The sequence below is a fragment of the Bos javanicus genome, chromosome 13 (genome assembly GCF_032452875.1).
Source record: "Bos javanicus breed banteng chromosome 13, ARS-OSU_banteng_1.0, whole genome shotgun sequence".
NCBI classification, from domain to species: domain Eukaryota; kingdom Metazoa; phylum Chordata; class Mammalia; order Artiodactyla; family Bovidae; genus Bos; species Bos javanicus.
The window spans coordinates 53400602-53423211 of record NC_083880.1 but is presented as its reverse complement, the minus strand read 5'-3'; the positions used below and the strand labels follow the sequence as shown (position 1 = coordinate 53423211).

At 40.2% G+C, this 22610-nt stretch overlaps 1 protein-coding gene and 1 pseudogene across 3 annotated transcripts in view; both read right to left on the bottom strand.

Annotated features, from left to right (window-relative positions):
* The window catches only part of LOC133259376 (signal-regulatory protein beta-1-like), a 54990-nt gene extending 35973 nt beyond the window's left edge, over positions 1-19017 (bottom strand). The window contains exon 1 of one of the 3 annotated variants that reach the window (XR_009740379.1): positions 18880-19017. Coding sequence is in view for 2 of the 3 variants with exons in the window: in XM_061436781.1 (XP_061292765.1) it covers positions 18880-19009 (130 nt within the window). In the remaining variant the exon portion in view is untranslated. The remainder of the gene's footprint in view (positions 1-18879) is intronic. The other 2 variants (XM_061436781.1, XM_061436782.1) reach the window with 2 other exon arrangements.
* On the bottom strand, positions 3702-4895 carry LOC133258854 (grancalcin-like; annotated as a pseudogene).
* Positions 19018-22610: the final 3593 nt, after the last annotated feature.

Sequence of the window (22610 nt, the reverse complement as noted above, 5' to 3'; positions counted from 1 at the left end):
GCACAATGAGCCTGTAATGTAAGACACTAATACAAGAGAGGAACTGAGTCACGGAGGTCAGTGATGTGGCAGCCTTCATTGACTTTGTATTCCATGATGCAGCCTTGAACTCAGCCTTTTGCATGTATGTTGCATGTACATTGCATGTAACCTGCACAATGAGCCTGTTACATGAGATCCTTATACAAGGGAGAAACCGAGGCACAGAGAGGTCAGTGATGTGGCAGAGACTGGATTTGTGCATTAAGCCCTCTCTGGAAGTGTCGTGCTCCACCAAATACTTCCGGCTGTTCACTATGTGTCCTCAGGGAGTGATGCATTTCTATCCTTTGCATTAGGTGAGACCACATGACCTCTTAGATCACTGAGTTGTAAGAAGTGATGAATGTATTTGGCATGGTTTTCATTTAACTGTAAAAACCTTTATGAACCAATGTCCCCCTTCCCCAGAAATACACATTCTCATGTCAGACTTAGCTCCAACGACCTGGATACTTGAGTGACAGTGATATGCAGAGCTCCCAACACACAGTGAACATGAAGTTTAAGAAGAAAGTAAAACATTGATCCAAGTGCTTGGAATTTTTTTCCAATGACATGGTCATGTTATATTAGTTACCTAAGGCTCTGAGAGAAATTATCAAACATTTAGTGGTTTAAAATGACAGTCTCATTATAATGCTGGATGTCAAAGTACCAAAAATTATATTATTGGACTAAAATCAAGGAGTCAGCTGGGAAATATTTCTCCTGGAGGCGGTGATCATTGCCTCTCCAAATTCTTGAGACTGTCTGCACTCCTTTTCTCATGGTTTCCATCTTCTTATGAGTCAGTCTTGCTTCCATTGTCACTTGTGCTTCTCTCACTTTGGCTTTCCTGCCTCCTTTTTATAAGGGTATATTGGTCCACAATGATAATCTGGGTTATTCTCCCCATCATTTTAGTTCAGTTCAGTCTCTCAGTTGTGTCCGACTCTTTGTGACCCCATGAATCGCAGCACGCCAGGCCTCCCTGTCCATCACCCACTCCCGGAGTTCACTCAGACTCACGTCCATCGAGTCAGTGGTGCCATCCAGCCATCTCATCCTCTGTCGTCCCCTTCTCCTCCTGCCCCCAATCCCTCCCAGCATCAGAGTCTTTTCCAATGAGTCAACTCTTCGCATGAGGTGGCCAAAGTACTGGAGTTTCAGCTTTAGCATCATTCCTTCCAAAGAAATCCCAGGGCTGATCTCCTTCAGAATGGACTGGTTGGATCTCCTTGCAGTCCAAGGGACTCTCAAGAGTCTTCTCCAACACCACAGTTCAAAAGCATCAATTCTTGAGCGCTCAGCTTTCGTCACAGTCCAACTCTCACATCCACACATGACCACAGGAAAAACCATAGCCTTGACTAGACGGACCTTTGTTGGCAAAGTAATGTCTCTGCTTTTCAATATGCTATCTAGGTTGGTCATAACTTGTTTTCCAAGGAGTAAGCGTCTTTTAATTTCATGGCTGCAATCACCATCTGCAGTGATTTTGGAGCCCCTCAAAGTAGTCTGACACTGTTTCCACTGTTTCCCCATCTATTTGCCATAAAGTGATGGGACCAGATGCCATGATCTTCGTTTTCTGAATGTTGAGCTTTAAGCCAACTTTTTCACTCTCCTCTTTCACTTTCATTAAGAGGCTTTTTAGTTCCTCTTCACTTTCTGCCATAAGGGTGGTGTCATCTGCATATCTGAGGTTATCGATATTTCTCCCAGCAATCTTGATTCCAGCTTGTGCTTCTTCCAGCCCAGCATTTCTCATGATGTATTCTGCATAGAAGTTTAATAAGCAGGATGACAATATATAGCCTTGACATACTCTTTTTCCAATTTGGGACCAGTCTGTTGTTCCATGTCCAGTTCTAAATGTTGCTTCCTGACCTGCATACAAATTTCTCAAGAGGCAGGTCAGGTGGTCTGGTATTCCTATCTTTTGAAGAATTTTCCACAGTTTCTTGTGATCCACACAGTCAGAGGCTTTGGCATAGTCAATAAAGCAGAAATAGATGTTTTTCTGGAACTCTCTTGCTTTTTCGATGATCCAGCGGATGTTGGCAATTTGATCTCTGGTTCCTCTGCCTTTTCGAAAACCAGCTTGAACATCTGGAAGTTCACGGTTCACGTATTGCTGAAGCCTGGCTTGGAGAATTTTGAGCATTACTTTACTAGCGTGTGAGATGAGTGCAATTGTGTGGTAGTTTGAGCATTCTTTGGCATTGCCTTTCTTTGGGATTGGAATGAAAACTGACCTTTTCCAGTCCTGTGGCCACTGCTGAGTTTTCCACATTTGCTGGCATATTGAGTGCAGCACTTTCACAGCATCATCTTTCAGGATTTGAAATAGCTCAACTGGAATTCCATCACCTCCACTAGCTTTGTTCGTAGTGATGCTTTCTAAGGCCCACTTGCCTTCACATTCCAGGATGTCTGGATCTAGGTCAGTGATCACACCATCGTAATTATCTGGGTCGTGAAGATCTTTTTTGTACAGTTCTTCTGTGTATTCTTGCCACCTCTTCTTAATATCTTCTGCTTCTGTTAAGTCCATACCATTTCGGTCTTTTATCGAACCCATCTTTGCATGAAATATTCCCTTGGTATCTTTAATTTTCTTGAAGAGGTCTCTAGTCTTTCCCATTCTGTTGTTTTCCTCTATTTCTTTGCATTGATCACTGAGGAAGTCTTTCTTTTTTTTTTTTTTGACAAAATTACATGATTTATTCATTCACACATTTTTATAAATCTAACCAAATGAATTTGACAGCTAATTGTATAAAATTATCAATATCAGCAAGAGTATACATTACTTCCTTTCCAAGTTTTTTTAAAATGAAAGTGGATTTACAATTCTGTATCTTTATAAAAGTTTTTTTTTTAAGATACTACCATTCATCCTCCATTTTTATGAAACTTATATGAAAAACTATATTATTAATTCAATCACAAGCCATATTAAAATTATGTTAATTTGTATTCACCTTTAAGCTAGAAGATATTCAGTTAAAGTGTAATAAAAGTATGTGGTTTACTAAGTCTTCATTTAGAAAGACTGAGGTGTGTTTGCCAAGGGACTGATTAACTACAACTTATATCAGTAATCTTAAAATGCTAAGAACCTGGTGACTCCACTTTCAATTTTCATAGTAAAAAATGAAATGCTGTCTACCATGCTCAGGACCCACATCACACTTACTGAGAAAGACTTATGGGTTTACTAATGTCAAAATCACAGACTAACGCTGTCAAGAAAGTCAAAAGTGTAATTTCTAAACATTTAAACAAAGTGGTAGATTACTTGATTTTTTTTAAATTTTATAAACAGCTAATAGCAATATGTATAAACAATGTAGTTTAACAAACTTAAATATTGAGATTTCATTAAAAATATGTCATTTGCAGAAAACCTAAATTTAAACAAAGATGCCATTTTAGGTTATCTATACAGAGAAAGAAGTTATGTTCATTAAGAATTTTGTTCCACAGAAGACAATAAAAACACACTGAAGAAAAACATATACTGCAAAAAAATTAAAAAAGGAAAAACAATGCCTCCTGTAGTTTTATTTCACCACAGATTAATTTATGGTCCACCTAATGTGATTCAGGATAAAGTTTTAGGAACTACAGTTTTCTTCTTCACAGGCAAAGAGTCGCAAGTTTCTGTTTTCTGATTATGTGAGCAAATAAAAAAACCTCTACTATAAAGATTGCACAAAATCTAGGCTTCCCTTTCTGGCTCACCTTCAAATACCAACAACTACAAACAAATTTTTCAAAATATAATTTGTAACCTTCAGGTAAGTATAAATTAGTTTTATCTAGGCTTGCACCATTTAGCTTCTTATACAATCTATCTTTTTAAAATATATAATCTATCTTGTAATTAAGAAACAAAATTAAAGCTAAGAGGTATTTATATCACTTAATTATATACCTATGTTGATTATGCAGATATCTCTAAAGTTATAACTTTACTAAAAGCAATAATATTCCAAATACAAAAACATCTCTTTTATTGCTTTACACTGTGAGCTAAAGTAAAAACTCAGAGAAGAGATTCAATATATGGAATACGGAAAAGCCTTAGAAGCTTTAATTCTAAGGAGTCCAGTTCATTTCTTCTAAGCAGAGAAACTCACAGTATTTCTTCAGCTTTCAAATTCTAGACATTCAAACTGCCATTGTGCCCTGCAAAAAATCGTCATATACGAAACTCACAACCCCTTGTTGCAAGTGGTCTCTTCTCCTAAAGAAATCTGTCAATGCTCGAAGCTTCACACAGCAAGCAACATAATCATCAAAGAAGATTCAGCCATTCTTGCTGTAACGTTTGACAATGGTAGTTACTGTTTCAGGACTCAACCTATAACCCATAGCAGCAATGGCTTGATTCAGTTCATGATGCTCTACTGAGCCACTTCCGTCTTTATCAACAGTTATGAAGTTTTGCTTCCAGGAGTTAAGAGCTGCCCAAAGTTCTTGGAATTCATTAAATCCCATTTTTCCTGAGTAATCTCTATCCAACATGGCAATCATAATTCTGCAGGTTTCCAAACTGAAGGGAGAATAAGTTCCACTAATTCCAGACTGTGTTAAACACTTCTGAAGTTCTTCAGCATCCACTTCACCATCCTGGCCAGCAATGGCTAGGAAGCATTTCCACATGGGGTCTCCTGTTGAAATACTGCCTGGATAAGCTGGGTGTCCAGGGTATCCTGGCTGTCCCAATGGATTGCCAAAATTTCCAAACCCTCCTCCGTATCCTGGGTAGGCCATAACAATCTTGCGAGCGGCAGCCGTAGAGCCGGCGACCGCCCAGCTGGGAGAGAATCGGAGCTCTAGGTGCAGGCGCAGGTGAGCCATGATCCAACTACTGTTGGCAATTTTCTCTCTGGTTCCTCTGCCTCTTTAAAACCTAGCTTGTACATCTGGAAGTTCTCAGTTCAGGTACTGCTGAAGCCTAGCTTGAAGGATTTGGAGCATTACCTTGTTAGCATGTGAAATGAGCATATTGTATGGTACTTTGAACATTCTTTGGCATTGCCTTTCTCTGGGATTGGAATGAAAACTGATCTTTTCCAGTCCCGTGGCCACTACTGAGTTTTCCAAATTTGCTAGCATAATGAACGCAGCACTTTCACAGCATCATCCTTTAGGATTTTAAATAGCTCAGGTGGAATTCTGTCACCTCTACTAGCTTTGTTGGTAGTAATGCCTCCTAAGGCCCACTTGACTTCAGACTCCAAGATGTCTGGCTCTAGGTGAGTGACCATACCATCATGGTTATCCAGGTCATTAAGAGCTTTTTTTGTACAGTTCCTCTGTTATTTTCTTGCCACCTCTTAATCTCTTCTGCCCTGTTAAGTCTTTACCATTTCTGTCCTTTATCATGCCCAAACTTGCATGAAATGTTTCCTTAATATCTCCAATTTTCTTGAACAGATCTCTAGCCTTTCCCATTCTATTGCTTTCCTCTATTTCTTTGCAATGTTCATTGAAGAAGGCCTTCTTATCTCTCCTTGCTATTCTCTGGAACTCTGCATTCAGTTGGGTATATCTTTGCATTTCTCCCTCACCTTTCATGTCTCTTCTTTCCTCAGCTATTTGTAAAGCCTCCTCAGACAACCACTTTGCCTTCTTGCACTTCTTTTTCTTGGGGATAGTTTTGGTCACCACCTCCTGTACAATGCTACAAACCTCCATACGTAATTCTTCAGGCATTCTGTTTACCAGATCTAATCCCTTGAATCTGTTTGTCACTTCCATTGTTTAATCATAAGGGATTTGATTATATCATACCTGAATGGTCCAGTGATTTCCCCCACTTTCTTCAATTTAAGCCTGAATTTTGCAATAAGGAGCTCATGATCTGAGCCACAGTTAGCTCCAGCTCTTGTTTTTGCTGATTGTATAGAACTTCTCCATCTTTGGCTGCAAAGAATATAACCACTCTGATTTTGATATTGACCATCTGGTGGTGTCCATGTGTAGAGTCGTCTCTTGTGTTGTTGGAATAGGTTGTTTGCTATGACCAGTGTGTTCTCTTGACAAAATTCTGTTAGCATTTGCCCTGATTCATTTTGTACTCTAAGGTCAAACTTGCCTGTTACTCTGAATATCTCTTGATTTCCTACTTTTGCATTCCAATCCCCTATAAGAAAAAGACTTTTTTTTTTTTTTTTGGTGTTGGTTATAGAAGGTGCTGTAGATCTTTACAGAACCAGTCAACTTCAGCTTCTACAGCATCAGTGGCTGGGGCATAGACCTGGATACTGTGACGTTAAATGGTTTGCCTTGGAAAGGAACTTGAGATAATTCTGTGATTTTTGAGATTGCACCCAAGTCAAGGCTGTATATTGTCACCCTGATTATTTAACTTCTATGCAGAGTACATCATGAGAAATGCTGGGCTGGAAGAAGCACAAGCTGGAATCAAGATTGCCGGGAGAAATATCAATAACCTCAGATGTGCAGATGATACCACCCTTATGGCAGAAAGTGAAAAAGAACTAAAGAGCCTCTTGATGAAAGTGAAAGAGGAGAGTGAAAAAGTTGGCTTAAAGCTCAACATTCAGAAAACGAAGATCATGGCATCTGGTCCCATCACTTCATGGCAAATAGATGGGGAAACAGTGGAAACAGTGGCTGACTTTATTTTTCTGGGCTCCAAGATTGCTACAGATGGTGATTGCAGCAATGAAATTAAAAGACACTTACTCCTTGGAAGGAAAATTATGACCAACCTAGACAGCATATTAAAAAGCAGAAACATTACTTTGCCAACAAAGGTCCGTCTAGTCAAGGCTGTGGTTTTTCCAGTGGTCATGTATGGATGTGAGAGTTGGACTATAAAGAAAGCTGAGCGCCAAAGAATTGATGTTTTTGAACTGTGATGTTGGAGAAGACTCAGGAGAGTCCCTTGGACTGCAAGGAGATCCAACTGGCCAATCCTAAAGGAGATCAGTCCTGATTGTTCATTGAAAGGACTGATGTTGAAGCTGAAACTCCACTACTATGACCACCTGATGAGGAGAGCTGACTCTTTTGAAAAGACCCTGATGCTGGGAAAGATTGAGGGCAGGAGGAGAAGGGGGCGACAGAGGATGAGATGGTTGGATGGCATCACCGACATGGTTGATGGACATGGGTATGGGTGGACTCCGGGAGTTGGTGATGGACAGGGAGGTCTGGCGTGCTGCAATTCATGGGGTCACAAAGAGTTGGACACGACTGAGCGACTGAACTGAGCTGAACTGAACGGCATTTCAGACTCTTGTTGACTATGAGAGATACTCCATTTCTTCTAAGTGAGAGATATAATGGTCATCTGAATTAAATTTGCCAATTCCCATCCATTTTAGTTCACTGATTCCTAAGATGTTGATGTTCACTCTTGCCATCTCCTGCTTGACCATATCCAGTTTACCTTGATTCATGGACCTAACATTCCAGGTTTCTGTGCAATAGTATTCTTTACAGCATCAAACTTTACTTTCACCACCAGCTGCTGCTGCTTAGTCACTTCAGTCATGTCTGATTCTTTGCGATCCTATGGACTGTAGCCTGCCAGGCTCCTCTGTCCATGGGATTTTCCAGGCAAGAACATTGGAGTGGGTTGCCATGCCCTCCTCCAGGGGATCTTCCTGACCCAGGGATCAAAAACATGTTTCCTGTGGTTCCTGCATTGCAGCCAGATTCTTTACCACTGAGCCACTGGGAAAGCCCTTCACCACCAGACACATCCACAACTGAGCATCGTTTCCACTTTGACCCAGTTACTTCATTCTTTCTGGAGCTATTAGTAATTGCCCTCTACTCTTTCCCAGTAGAGTATTGAACACCTTTCAATCTGGGAGGGTTCATCCTCACTTCCTTACTCAGATTTATTTCTAAGTATTTTATTTTAGGGGCTGCAATTTTTAAAAGGTATTGTCTTTTTTTTTTTAACATTCCGTTTCTGATATTTTGTTGTTAGTATAAGGAAATGCAACCAATTTCTCTGTATTAATCCTCTATTCTGCTAAATTGCAGAATTTGTTGATCAGTTCTAGTATGTTTTGTGTGGAATCTTTAAGATTTTCTGTATACAGTATCATGCCATCTGCATGTATTGACATTTCACCTCTTCTCTTCCCATTTGGATACCTTTCATTTCTTGCTTTGATTTCTGTGGCTGGGACTTCCAAAAGTATGCTTAATAGAAGAGGTGAGAGTAAGTATCCTTGTCTTGTTCTTGATTTTAGTGGAAAACCTTTCAGCTTTTCATCATTGAATATTATATTAGCTGTGGGTTTGTCATAAATAGCTTTTATTATATTGAGATATGTTCCCTGTATATCCACTTTGGTTAGTTTTTATCATGAACAGATGTTGAATTTTGTGAAATGCTTTTTCTGCATCTATTGAAGTGATTATGTGGTTTTGTCTATTATTTTTTTATGAAGTATATCACATTGATTGATTTGCATATGTTGAACCACACTTGTGAATTTGACATGAATCCAACTTGGTTGTGGTGTATGATCTTGTTTATGTGTTAGATTTGGCTTGATAATATTTTGTTGAGAATTTTTACATCTATTTTCATCAAAAAACAGGGCTGTAACTTTCTTTTTGGTGGTATCTGTGTCTGGTTTTGGTATCAGAGTCATGGTGGCTTCATAGAATGCCCTTAGGAGTGCTCTTTCCTTTTTAATATTTTGGAAGAGTTTGAGAAGAATTAATGTAAGTTCTTCTACATATGTTTGGTAGAATTTGCCTGTGAAGCCATCTGGTTCCAGACTTTTGTTTATAAGGAATTTTTTTTTTCTTAATTACATATTCTACATCACCTCTAGTAACAGGTCTGTTCAAATTGTCAACTTCTTCTTGATTCATTTTTGGTAGGTATATGTTTCTAGAAACTCGTCTGTTTCTTTTAGGTTGTTAAATGTTTTGGCATATAATTGTTCATAGTATTCTCTTATGGGTTTTTGCATTTCTAAGGTATTGGATATTGTGTCTCCATTTTCATTTCTTATTTTGTTTATTTGGGCTTTCTCTTTTCTTCTTGGTGATTCTGGCCAGAGGTTTATCATCTTGTTTACCCTTTCAAAGAGCCAGTTCTCGGTTTTATTGATTTTTTTTACTACTTTTTAAAAAAATCTCTGTTTTATTTATTTCCTCTCTGATCTCTATTATTTCTTCCCTTTAGGCTTTGTTTGTTCTTCTTTTGGGGACAAACTGACTTTAGGTTTTGTTTGTTCTTCTTTTTCCAATTCTTTTAAGTGGTAGGTCAGTTTGTTTATTTGAGATTTTTCTTTTTTTTCTTTTGATGAAACCCTGTATTGCTGTGAACTTCCCTCTCAGGATGGCTTTTGCTACATTCCACAGATTTTGTGTGGCTGTGTTCTTATTGTCATTTGTCTCAAGGTGTTTTTTGATTTCCTCTTTGATTTCATCACTTACCCAATTGGTATGTTACTAGCATGTAGTTTGTTCTCCATGTAATTGTTCTCATTTCTTTTTCTGTGGTCCATTTCTAGTTTCATGCTGTTGTAGTCAGAAAATATGCAGGAGATGATTTCTATACTCTTAAATTTGTTGAGACCTGTTTCGTGTCCCAATATGTGATCAGTCCAAGAGAATGTTTCATATACACTTGAAACAAATGTTTTCTGTTTTTTTAAAAAAATTTTTATAATCTCCTGAAAATATCAGTGAGGTCTAACTGTTCTATTATATCATTTAGGATCTCTGCTGCCTTATTGATTTTCTGTCTATATCCGTCCATTGATGTGAGTGGGGAGCTAATGTAGCCTATGATTATTTTATTCCTATCAACTTCTCCCTTTATTTCTGTTAGTATGTGTTTTGTGTATTTCAGTGCTCCTATATTCAGTTCAGTTCAGTTCAGTCGCTCAGTCGTATCTGACTCTTTGTGACCCCATGAATTGCAGCACGCCAGGCCTCCCTGTCCACCATCAACTCCCGGAGTTCACTCAGACTCATGTCCATCGAGTCAGTGATGCCATCCAGCCATCTCATCCTCTGTCGTCCCTTTCTCCTCCTGCCCCCAATCCCTCCCAGCATCAGAGTCTTTTCCAATGAGTCAACTCTTCGCATGAGGTGGCCAAAGTACTGGAGTTTCAGCTTTAGCATCATTCCTTCCAAAGAAATCCCAGGGCTGATCTCCTTCAGAATGGACTGGTTGGATCTCCTTGCAGTCCAAGGGACTCTCAAGAGTCTTCTCCAACACCACAGTTCAAAAGCACCAATTCTTCAGCACTCAGCTTTCTTCACAGTCTAACTCTCACATCCACACATGACCACTGGAAAAACCATAGCCCTGACTAGACAGACCTTTGTTGGCAAAGTAATGTCTCTGCTTTTCAATATGCTATCTAGGTTGGTCATAACTTGTTTTCCAAGGAGTAAGCGTCTTTTAATTTCATGGCTGCAGTCACCACCTGCAGTGATTTTGGAGCCCCCAAAAATAAAGTCTGACACTGTTTCCACTGTTTCCCCATCTATTTCCCATGAAGTGATGGGACCAGATGCCATGATCTTTGTTTTCTGAATGTTGAGCTTTAAGCCAACTTTTTCACTCTCCTCTTTGACTTTCATCAAGAGGTTTTTTAGTTCCTCTTCACTTTCTGCCATAAGGGTGGTATCATCTGCATATCTGAGGTTATTGATATTTCTCCCAGCAATCTTGATTCCAGCTTGTGCTTCTTCCAGCCCAGCATTTCTCATGATGTACTCTGCATAGAAGTTAAATAAACAGGGTGACAATATACAGCCTTGACGTACTCTTTTTCCTATTTGGAACCAGTCTGTTGTTCCATGTCCAGTTCTAACTGTTGCTTCCTGACCTTCATACAAATTTCTCAAGAGGCAAATCAGGTGGTCTGGTATTCCCATCTCTTGAAGAATTTTCCACAGTTTATTGTGATCCACACAGTCAAAGGCTTTGGCATAGTCAATAAAGCAGAAATAGATGTTTTTCTGGAACTCTCTTGCTTTTTCCATGATCCAGAGGATGTTGGCAATTTGATCTCTGGTTCCTCTGCCTTTTCTAAAACCAGCTTGAACATCTGGAAGTTCACGGTTCATGTATTACTGAAGCCTGGCTTGAAGAATTTTGAGCATTACTTTACTAGCTTGTGAGATGAGTGCGGTAGTTTGAGCATTCTTTGGCATTGCCTTTCTTTGGGATTGGTATATTAGGTGCATATATTTTGATAAGTATTAAAACCTATTCTTATATTGATTCTTTTATCAATGTATAGTGGCCTTGTTATTTATCTTTATGGCCTTTGTTTTAAAGTCTGTTTTGTCTGATGTGAGTATTGTGACCTCGGCTTTCTTGCCATTTCTGTTTGCATGAAATATCTTTTTCCATCCCCTTACTCTCAATTGATGTGTATCTTTTGCCCTAAAGTGAATCTCCTGAAGGCAGCATACTGTAGGCTCTTACTTTTTAAAATCCAATATGCCACTATGTGTCTTTTGATTGGAGCATTCATTCCATTGATATTTAAATTAATTATTGATAAATATGTATTTATTATCAATTTATGCCTTGTTTTCCCATCGATTTTATATTTCTATATTGTATCTTTCTTTTCCCTTTTGTGGTTTGATGATTTTCTTTTATATTATACTCATGTTTTTGGTTTTTGTGACTCTATTGTATGTTTTTGATATGTGTTTACCATGTTTCTCAAGTATGTTAACCCCATCATATATCTACTTGCCTTAGACTGATAGTCATATAGGTTCAAACACTTCCTAGGAAATTTTTTAAGGGTATATTTTCCTACTCTCCTTCCCTACATTTCATCAATATGATTCTGATGTCCCCTTTTACATCTTCATATTAATCCTTTTGCTGTTCACTGTGTTTATCATCACTTCCACAGGATTTTTATTTTAAAATATGTGTATTAGCTTATTTAGGTGATCTGTTTTTCAATTGTGATTTAGTCTTTCCTATATGTTCGTACTCCTTTTCTAGGTAGTGAAGACTTTTCAATGTTTCTTTTAGAATAGGTTTAGTATTGATGTTTTCTTTTAGCTTTGCTTGTCTGAAAAATTCTTTATCACTCCTTCCACTCTAAATAAATATCTTGGTGGGTAGAAGATCCTAGGTTGCAGATTTTTCCCTTTTAGGACTTTGAATCAATGTTTTGCCACCCCCTCTGGCCTGCAATCCTTCTGTAGAGAAATCTGCTGATAGCCTTTTGAGGGTTCCCTTGTAGTTAACTCTTTGTTTATCTCTTGCTACCTTTTAGAATTCTCTAACTTTTGCCATTTTTATTTTAATATGCCTTGGTATAGATCTGTTTGGGCTTATGGTATTTGGGACCCTTTGAGCTTCCTGTTCCTGAATACCGGTTTCCTTCTTTAGATTTGGGAAGTTTCTAGCCTTAATTTCTTCAAATTTTTGACTCCCCTTTCTCTTTCTTTCCTTTCTGGAATCTCTATTACGTGTAGGTTTTCAAGCTTTTTGTTATTCCATAAGTCTCATATTTTTTTATTGCTTTTATTGCTTTGGTTTCCTTTTGCTTGAATGTCTGTATACTTTTCTGACTCAGTGATTTTCATTATTCTATCTTCCAGATCACTTTTTTGTTCTTCTGCATTATTTTTTCTGCTATTCATTGCCTTTAGTTCACTCTTCATCTCAGAAAATGATTTTTCTAGTTCCTTTTTACAATATTTTGCATTTCCGTTGATAGCCTGCTTAATTCTTTTAGTATTTTCATTATTTCCCTTTTCAAATCAGTGTCTATTAGTCTAAAAATGTCTGTCATTGTTTGTTCTTTCAGGGGAATTCTCTTGGTCTTTTAACTGGAATTGATTCTTTGTGTCTTCATTTTACCTATACTTTTCTTATTCTGTGAGTTTAGAAGAAAAGATATCTACTGTGGTCTTGAAGGACTATTTCTTGGGGAGCATCCCTGCGTAGTTTGTGTGGGTTTAATATTTTTGGTGCAGAGGCTATTTTCAGTGTGGATGCCTGCCACCTCTTCCCTCAGCGTATGTTCACCATTATTGCCTTGATGGGGGTGTGCAGATGTGGTGGCTGGTGCCTTGTTCTTGGGTTCGTGGTAGTGGTGGTCACTCACACATGCCTTGGAGCTCATTATGGGAGTGGACGTAGCTCTTGACCATTCCTGTAGCCCCAGGGCACAACAGTGCCCTCCTGAGTGCAACTACTTCTAAACAAGGGCTTGGCAGGAGTGACTGGTAATACCTCCTGGAGCTGTGTAGGCAGTATCTTGCCACCTGAGAGCAGAGAAAATGGTGGGTCCTACCCCTCCCCTTGCACACCCCTCAAACAATACACCCTCAGGTGAGGTCATATCAGGCTCCTGCACCTTCAGGCTATTTCCACACAATCCTTTGCCAGGGTCTGATCTCTGAATCCTGAGCTACAAGCACCCAGCTCCCACCCAATGGGCCCATGATTTTCTCAGGCTGGGGAGTGCTGATCAATGGCACTGACCATCCGTGCAAGTCTCTGTCTGGTCTAGCTACTGCAAACCAGGTGTTGTATTCTCCTCTGAGACTCTGAAGCTCCCCCTCTGTCCCAGCTTATATCCCTACTGGTGAGGAGACTTCCTAGAGTGCAGGAACCTGTCTCTTTCACAGTTCTCCCCAAGGTGTGCAGATCCCCTCCTGACTGCTGTCTTACTTTCTTCTTTTTTTCTTTTGTCCTATCCGGTTGCATGGAGATTTTCCTGCCATTTCAAAAGTCTAAGTTCTGCCAGTGCTCAGTAAATATTGTGAAAATTGTTCTGTATGTAAATGTATTTTTGAAGTATTTGTGGGAGAAGGTGAGCTTCTCCTACTTCACAATTTTGATTGCTCCTCCTATGTTGGGGGATTATTTTCTATCTATCACACATATCTGTCCTGACAGTTACAAAAACCAGTTGCCATAACAAAAATCTATGTATGTGTCATTGTCACGCAGGATGAATGAGGAGGCAAATTAATGGAATCTGAATGAGGGTTATTCAAGCAACTCACCAGTCAAACAGTTTGAAAAATCAAACTAGATCAATAACAGAAACAGAAATAAGATATTCACCAATACATAAAAATCAAACAACATTCTCTTAAAAAATCAGTAGGTAAAAGATGAAATCACCAGGGGAATTAGAGAATGCCTGGAGACAAATGAAAACATAAACACATAATATAAATACATGTGAGATGCACAGAAAGCAACTGTAAAGGGAAATCCTACTATTCAGCAACAAAATAACAAACAACTCAACTTAAAAATGATCAAAAAAATTGAACAGGCATTTCTCCAAAGAATATATGTAGACAGTCAACAAGCATATAAAACAGTGCTCAACATCACTACTAATTGGAACATGCAAATTAAAACCACAGTGAGCTAGCCCTAAATATCCTCCAGTAATCCCACTGCTGGGCATACACACTGACGAAACCAGAATTGAAAGAGACACATGTACCCCAGTGTTCATCACAGCACTGTTTATAATAGCCAGGACATGGAAGCAACCTAGATGTCCATCAACAGATGAATGGATAAGAAAGCTGTGGTACATATACACAATGGAGTATTACTCAGCCATTAAAAAGAATACATTTGAATCAGTTCTAATGAGGTGGGTGAAACTGGAGCCTATTGTACAGAGTGAAGTAAGCCAGAAAGAAAAACACCAATACAGTATACTAATGCATATATATGGAATTTAGAAAGATGGTAACAATAACCCTGTATATGAGACAGCCAAAGAGACACTGATGTATAGAACAGTCTTTTGGACTCTGTGGGAGAGGGAGAGGGTGGGGTGATTTGGGAGAATGGCATTGAAATACGTATATCATATATGGAACGAGTCGCCAGTCCAGGTTCGATGCACGATACTGGATGCTTGGGGCTGGTGCACTGGGACGACCCAGAGGGATGGTATGGGAGGGAAGAGGGAGGAGGGTTCAGGATGGGGAACACATGTATACCTGTGGCGGATTCATTTTGATATTTGGCAAAACCAATACAATATTGTAAAGTTTAAAAATAAAAAAATTTTTAAAAAATTAAATAAATGTAAAACAGAAGTCCTGCAAGTGTATAGACAGAAACTTCTTTCTTAGACCCAAGAGCATTGACATATATGCCATCAGATCACACCTGTATAGTTTATGGCTCAAATAGCAACAGGAGCTTATTCAGACTTTGCTGGAGACGAACTCCATCAGACTGAAGTAAAAATAAACGTTTGTAACTGCCAAAAACAAAAACAAAACAAAACAAAACTGAAAATAAGGGTCATGCCAAAGAATTGATGCTTTTGAACTGTGGTGTTGGAGAAGACTCTTGAAAGTCCCTTGGACTGCAAGGATATCTAACCAGTCCATTCTGAAGGAGATCAGCCCTGGGATTTCTTTGGAGGGAATGATGCTGAAGCTGAAACTCCAGTACTTTGGCCACCTCATGTGAAGAGTTGACTCATTGGAAAAGACTCTGATGCTGGGAGGGATTGGGGGCCAGAGGAGAAGCGGACAACAGAGGATGAGATGGCTGGATGGCATTGCTGACTCAGTGGACGTGAGTCTGAGTGAACTCCAGGAGTTGATGATGGACAGGGAGGCCTTGCGTGCTGCAATTCATGGGGTCGCAAAGAGTCGGTCACGACTGAGCGACTGAACTGAACTGAACAAATTTTCCAGGTTAATTTCATTGCCTCACTGACTATCTAGTTTCAGGAGATAGAAATACAAACACATTCTTTCTTATCTGAAATATCCTATTAAACATGCATAAGCCTAATTGCTGGGATGTAAATCAAAAGAACAAGTTGTTTTGATGCCACAAACAAATCCTGTTGTTTTTTTTTTTTCTATTTCTTCCCTACTCTTTAGGGAGAACACGTGTGGTTCACCTGAGCAGAGTGTGAACTGACAAGTCCACCCACTAAGCACTATTTGGGGCTTCCCTCGTAGCTCAACTGGTAAAGAATCTGCCTGCAATGCAGGAGACCTGGGTAGGGAAGATTCCCTGAAGAAGGGAAAGGCTACCCACTCCAGTGTTCTGGCCTGGAGAACTCCATGGACTGTACAGTCCATGGGGTTGCAAAGAGTAGGACACAACTGAGTGACTTTTGCTTAAGCACTATTTGTAACCAATTATGCCTCCTAACCGGAGAAGGCAATGACCCACTCACCCCACTCCAGTACTCTTGCCTGGAAAATTCCATGGTTGGAGGAGCCTGGTGGGCGGCAGTCCATGGGGTCGCTAAGAGTGAGACATGACTGACATCACTTTCACTTTTCACTTTTATGCATTGGAGAAGGAAATGGCAACCCATTCCAGTGTTCTTGCCTGGAGAATCCCAGGGACTGGAGGGGGGGCCTGGTGGGCTGCCGTCTATGGGGTCACACAGAGTTGGACACGACTGAAGTGACTTAGCAGCAGCAGCAGCAGCATGCCTCCTAACAAGAGTGCACCTTATTACAGGGAAGGTCCTGTGATGTGCCAACATCATCAGATGGTTTAGTTTTTAAAGTCTGAAAAAGAAGACTGAGGTTGGGGAAGGTGAACTGCTAAGACAAAAACGGGAAGAAACATGAAAAAAAGTTGGAGAGAGAAATGGAGGGAGTAGAGAAGAGGGATCAGAGAATCAAGGAATAGGAAAAAAAAATCTCTACAATCATAAATTAATAATTTTTTAATTTACATCTTTGGCCCAGGTCTTTCCTCTGAACTTGCTTGTCCAACTATCCACTTGTCATGTTTTTTGGATAGAAATAGATATCTCACAGTTAACAACATCTGAAACCAAACTGAATCTCCTCCCAACCCCTGCCACCCTCTGTATCTCAGCTGAGCCACCATACTTCTAGATGCACAAATCTCAAAGCCATAGTCTTTTCTCCCACCACACATACTATGCATCAGAAAATCCTCTTCAGCGTGCACCCAGAACCTGAATTTTTTCCCTCTTATCTCTACTAGCTACTGTCCAGGTGCTAGCCATTTTTACGTCTTCTTTTTTGCATGTATATCATAACCTCAAATGTTCTAGTTGCTTCTATGTCCTCAGTAGTGTATTGTCAACCAAATGCCAGAATGAATATATGACTTGGGGAAAACAAAAGTGACTTGTATGTATGCAAGAAGCAGAAGAGCCCAGAAGAAGAAAACCACAAACCCTCTTCCCCACACTCCCCGCTCTGCAAACTATTGACAGAAGTGGCTGAAATCTCATGATCGTGAGATAGAAGCAGGGCCACAGCATCAAGAAGACCAACGGTTAAACTCATGAGCTCTAGTATCAGATTGCTTGAATTTAAACCATACCTCTACCATTTACCACTGAGTGACCTTGAACTTCTCCTTGCTCTGTTTTCTTCTCTGTAAGGTAGGGGTGACCAGAGGCTCTAGTTTGGATTTGATGTCACATGAGTAAACAACTGTGAGCATTTCCAACAGTGTCTGGCACAAGACGAATGTGCAAGAAAATGAATAGTTTTTACTCAATAGATTTCCTGAGGTGTGCAGGCTTCAACGAGCATTAGATGATATAGATTCTTATAAATATGGGTATAAATATAATTACAGATATGGATATGAGTATATAGATCATATAGGCAAGAGTCTCGGTGTCTTTAATCCCCTCCTTTCTTCCTCACCCCTATCCAGCATGAAAGAGGGGACTCCAAGATGGGTACGCACAAAATTCTACCCATTTACCAAGAACCAAGTTTTCTTAAGAGTTTGAGGAAGGGTAAGCCCTGGTGGCTCAGACGCTAAAGAACCTGCCTGGAATGAAGGAGACCTGGGTTCGATCCCTGGGTTGGTAAGATGCCCTGGAGACGGGCATGGCTACCCATTCCAGTATTCTTGCCTGGAAAATTCCATGGACAGAGGAGCCTGGTGGGCTACAATCCATAGTGTCGCAGAGAGTCAGACCCAACTGAGCAACTAACACTTTCACTTTTCCAAGGATAAATATATAGAGAAGTTAAAAGGAGAGTTGTTGCTGAAAGGCAGCAGAAACTAATTATCTGTCTATGTCATTTCATGTAGAGTGAAAAATGACTCATGGGAAAAATAAGGAAGTCTTTCTGAAATCTCATTTCTGAGAACACTTCCTCATACCCACTCATTCACATACATAAACATACACATATCATGCATCCACAAACATGTATTAAAGTGTAGCCTAGCATGATAGTGTACAAGCTGTTTTGAGGATCAAACACCATTATAACAGATGTTTAAAGCCCAGTTTAAAAAAAAAGTTAGCAGATAGGAACCATCTAACACATCACCAACAAAAGTTTGGGAGTACACACTGTAAGATTTTTAAATGAGTAGCATGGTATGTGATGACTTACCTATTATTTACTTCTCTGTTTTCTGATTTTTCTGCAATTAGGCTCCTCTGAGAAGCTGAGCAGCACAACATGGCTCAAAGAATCAATTCTGCAGCTGAACATCCTGGATTTTAATCCTGTGCTCTACTGCCTTAGATGACATTGTGACATTGGTCAAGTTACTCTCTGCCTCAATTTCCCCATCTGCAGTTCACTGTTAATAGTTATCACACTGGGACATTGTGAGAATTAGATAATATGCACAAATCCGTCATGGTTGGTGTTTGAAGTATCTGTTTGGAAGCCTCTGGTAGTAGGCTGCAGGTGATGGATCCACAGAGAAAACACTTAGATCCCTGATTTTATGCTCTCAGATAATGTCTACCCCTTGGACTTCTGTAGCATGGATTGAGCACTCATGTTTACATGGAGACCCTAAAAGTACTGGGGCAGTGAAGGTCCAGAAGGCAGGAAAAAGGAGATTCTACCCAAAGGAATACTTACCTGTGAGTCCCAGCAGCAGAGTCAGCAGCAGGCAAAGAGGAGGAGGGTGGACCCAGAAGGCAGGGATGGGCATCGTAGAGGCCTGAGGAGCCCGCTGTGTCCAAATGTGTCCTAGGGAAAACCAGAACATCTGTGCTCGGTGGAGAGGAGAGAAGCCCCACCTCCCAAGATGTAAGAGGAAGTGCCTATGATGACGTGAAATGTTTGTGAAATTGTAATCTGCTTCTGCATTCTAGACAGTTTCTGCTTCTGATGGTGAAATAGAATTCAGACAGAGAAGGCTCATGGAGACTGAGGAGTTACTTATGTTTTCAGAGAGAGTGAACAAACCTAATTGAAATAAACTTGCTCCTTATTTGGCTAGAACTTGGGGCCACTATTCTCTCCATTGGGCCCCTGACCTCATTCATGGTGAACCCCAGTTTGGGAGCCCTAGGCAAACTCACAGACCCCAGGAAGAATCTGTGGCTGTGGGCTTGTCCCAAAGTACCAATTCCAGAACTCTAGGATGTGGCTGGCTTGTAGTCTGATTCTACACCTGCCTCAACCAAAAGAAGTTTCTCCAGGGGCTCTCAACCCTGTGGAATGGAAGCAGGTCTGCTCCTGTAATGATTTCTTACTCCAGTCCTTTAAAGATGTAATTAGTAAAATTTAGCCAATTTCACAGTGCAACGTGGATCTCAGAACTTGTATGACCTGCCTCCAAAAAAGGAATCACTTCTTACTCCTTTCACAAAAAGAAGTGCATTATATGACCCAGAAATTACGCTTCTAGACATTTATTCAGAAAAACAAAAACTACCTCCACACAAAACCTGTGCATGAATGTTATAGAGGATTTTTCTGTAAAGCAAAAACTTGAAAAAAAAAATCTACCAATATGTGTACAGTTTAACAAACTGCATCCATAACAGGAAATACTATTCAACAGCCCAAAGGATGAGTTTTATATATGTGTGTGTGCAACAATTGTAAGTTTCTTGAAGGTACTAGGTTGAGTACATAAAGCCAATCTCAAAATACGAATTCCACTGATATAGCATACTTGAAATTATATGGAAACAAAATACAATGGCATTTGCCAGAGGTTTGGTTTGGTGGGGACGTATGTCATTGTAAAGGGCTATCACATGAGAGACTGTGTGGTCATTGATGCTGACCATGGTGCTGGTTATACACACACACAGATGAGAGGATCAACACAAGCCAAAACCAGGAATGCTACCAAGTCAGCTACAAATAGCAACCTCAGTCATAATAACATAATATAGACACTACTAAGTTATTCAAAATTATATTCAGTTCAGTTCAGTTCAGTTCAGTCGCTCAGTCATGTCCAACTCTCTGCGACCCCAGAGACTGCAGCACGCCAGGCCTCCCTGTCCATCATCAACTCCCGGAGCTTGTCCATCGAGTCTGTGATGCCATCCAACCATCTTGTCCTCTGTCGTTCCCCTTTTCCTCCCACCTTCAATCTTTCCCAGCATCAGGGTCTTTTCCAATGATTCAGTTCTTTGCATCAGGTGGCCAAAGTACTGAAGTTTCAGCTTCAGCATTAGTACTTCCAACAAATATTCAGTACTGATTTCCTTTAATATGGACTTGTTGGATCTCCTTGCAGTCCAAGGGACTCTCAAGAGTCTTCTCCAGCACCACAGTTCAAAAGCATCAATTCTTCAGGGCTCAGCTTTCTTTGTAGTCCAACTCTCACATACATACATGACTACTGGAAAAAACCATAGCTTTGACTAGATGGACCTTTTCTGGCAAAGACATGTCTCTGCTTTTTAATATTCTGTCTAGGTTGGTCATAGCTTTTCTCCCAAGGAGCAAGTGTCTTTTAATTTCATGGCTGCAGTCACCATCTGCAGTGATTTTGGAGCCCCCCAAAATAAAGTCAGCCACTGTTTCCACTGTTTCCCCATCTATTTGCTATGAAGTGATGGGACCAGATGCCATGATCTTCATTTTCTGAATGTTGAGTTTTAAGCCAACTTTTTCACTCTCCTCTTTCACTTTCATCAAGAGGCTCTTTGGGTCTTCTTTCTTCCATAAAGGTGATGTCATCTGCATATCTGAGGTTTTTGACATTTCTCCTGACAATCTTGATTCCAGCTTGGGCTTCATCCAGCCTGGCATTTGCATGGTGTACTCTGCATATAAATTAAATAAGCAGGGTGACAATATACAGCCTTGATGTACTCATTTCCCAATTTGGAACCAGTCTGTTTTTCCATGTCCAGTTCTAACTGTTGCTTCTTGACTTTCATACAGATTTGTGATGAGGAATCAGATGCATCTGTGTGGCATGAAGTCAGGAGTAACAAAACATTACTCATCTTCCATAGAGTCATGTCCATAAATAATGCTTCAGTTCAGTTCAGTTCAGTTGCTAAGTCATGTTTGACTCTTTGCGACCCCATGAATCGCAGCATGCCAGGCCTCCCTGTCAATCACCATCTCCCCGAGTTCACTCAGACTCACGTCCATCGAGTCGGTGATACCATCCAGCCATCTCATCCTCTGTCATCCCCTTCTCCTCCTGCCCCCAATCGCTCCCAGCATCAGAGTCTTTTCCAATGAGTCAACTCTTCGAATGAGGTGGCCAAAGTACTGGAGTTTCAGCTTTAGCATCATTCCTTCCAAAGAACACCCAGGGCTGATCTCCAAATAATGCCTAAGTGTGAGAAAACAAAAAGTTGCTATAGAAGCATGCTATATAACATGTGTGTGCGTCCTCAGTCACTTCAATGGTGTTAGCCTCTCTGCGACCCTATGGACTGAGACTGGCTCCTCTGTCCATGGGGATTCTCTAGGCAAGAATACTGGAGTGGGTTGCCGTGCCCTCCTCCAGGGGATCTTCACAACCCAGGGATCAAACCCATATCTCTTATGTCACCTGCATTAGCAGGCAGATTCCTTACCACTAGCACCACCTGAGAAACCCATGCTCTATGATATTTGGCACTAAAATCTAATAATCAGTTAAAAGAATTGAAAGTGGTTTTCTCTCAGAGGTGGAAACTGGCAGGAGGTTAGGGAGGCTCTTCCCTGGTGGCTCAGATGGTAAAGCATCTGTCTACAGTGTGAGAGACCTGGGTTTGATCCCTGGGTTGGGAAGATTCCCTGGAGAAGGAAATGGAAACCCACTCCAGTACTCTTGCCTTGAAAATCCCATGGACAGAGGAGCTTGGTGCAGGCTACTATCCATGGGGTCGCAAAGAGTCGGGCACGACTGAATGACTTCACTTTCTTTCTTTCACTTAGGGAGGCTCTAGTTCTCATATGGAGAACTTAGAAATGTTTGACACATAAAAAATTTGCATATGAATCATTATGAAAGATAAAACTAAGTTGGATGATTGGATTAATGTTAACAGAGTTACACTATTTTTTTTTTAATGCCTTTGCTGTTAGTCAGGCTGTATGAATCACAAGCTGGAATCAAGATTGCTGGGAGAAATATCAACAACCTGAGATATGCAGAAGATAGCACCCTAAGGGCAGAAAGAAAGAAACTAAAGAGCATCTTGATGAAGGTGAAAGAGGAAAGTGAAAAACCTGGCTTAAAACTCAGCATTCAAAAAACCAAGATCATGGCATCCCATCACATCATTTCACGGCAAATAGATGGGGAAAAAATGGAAATAGTAACAGACTTTATTTTTAGGGGCTCCAAAATCACAGCAGACAATGACCACAGCCATGAAACTTAAAGATGCTTGCTCCTT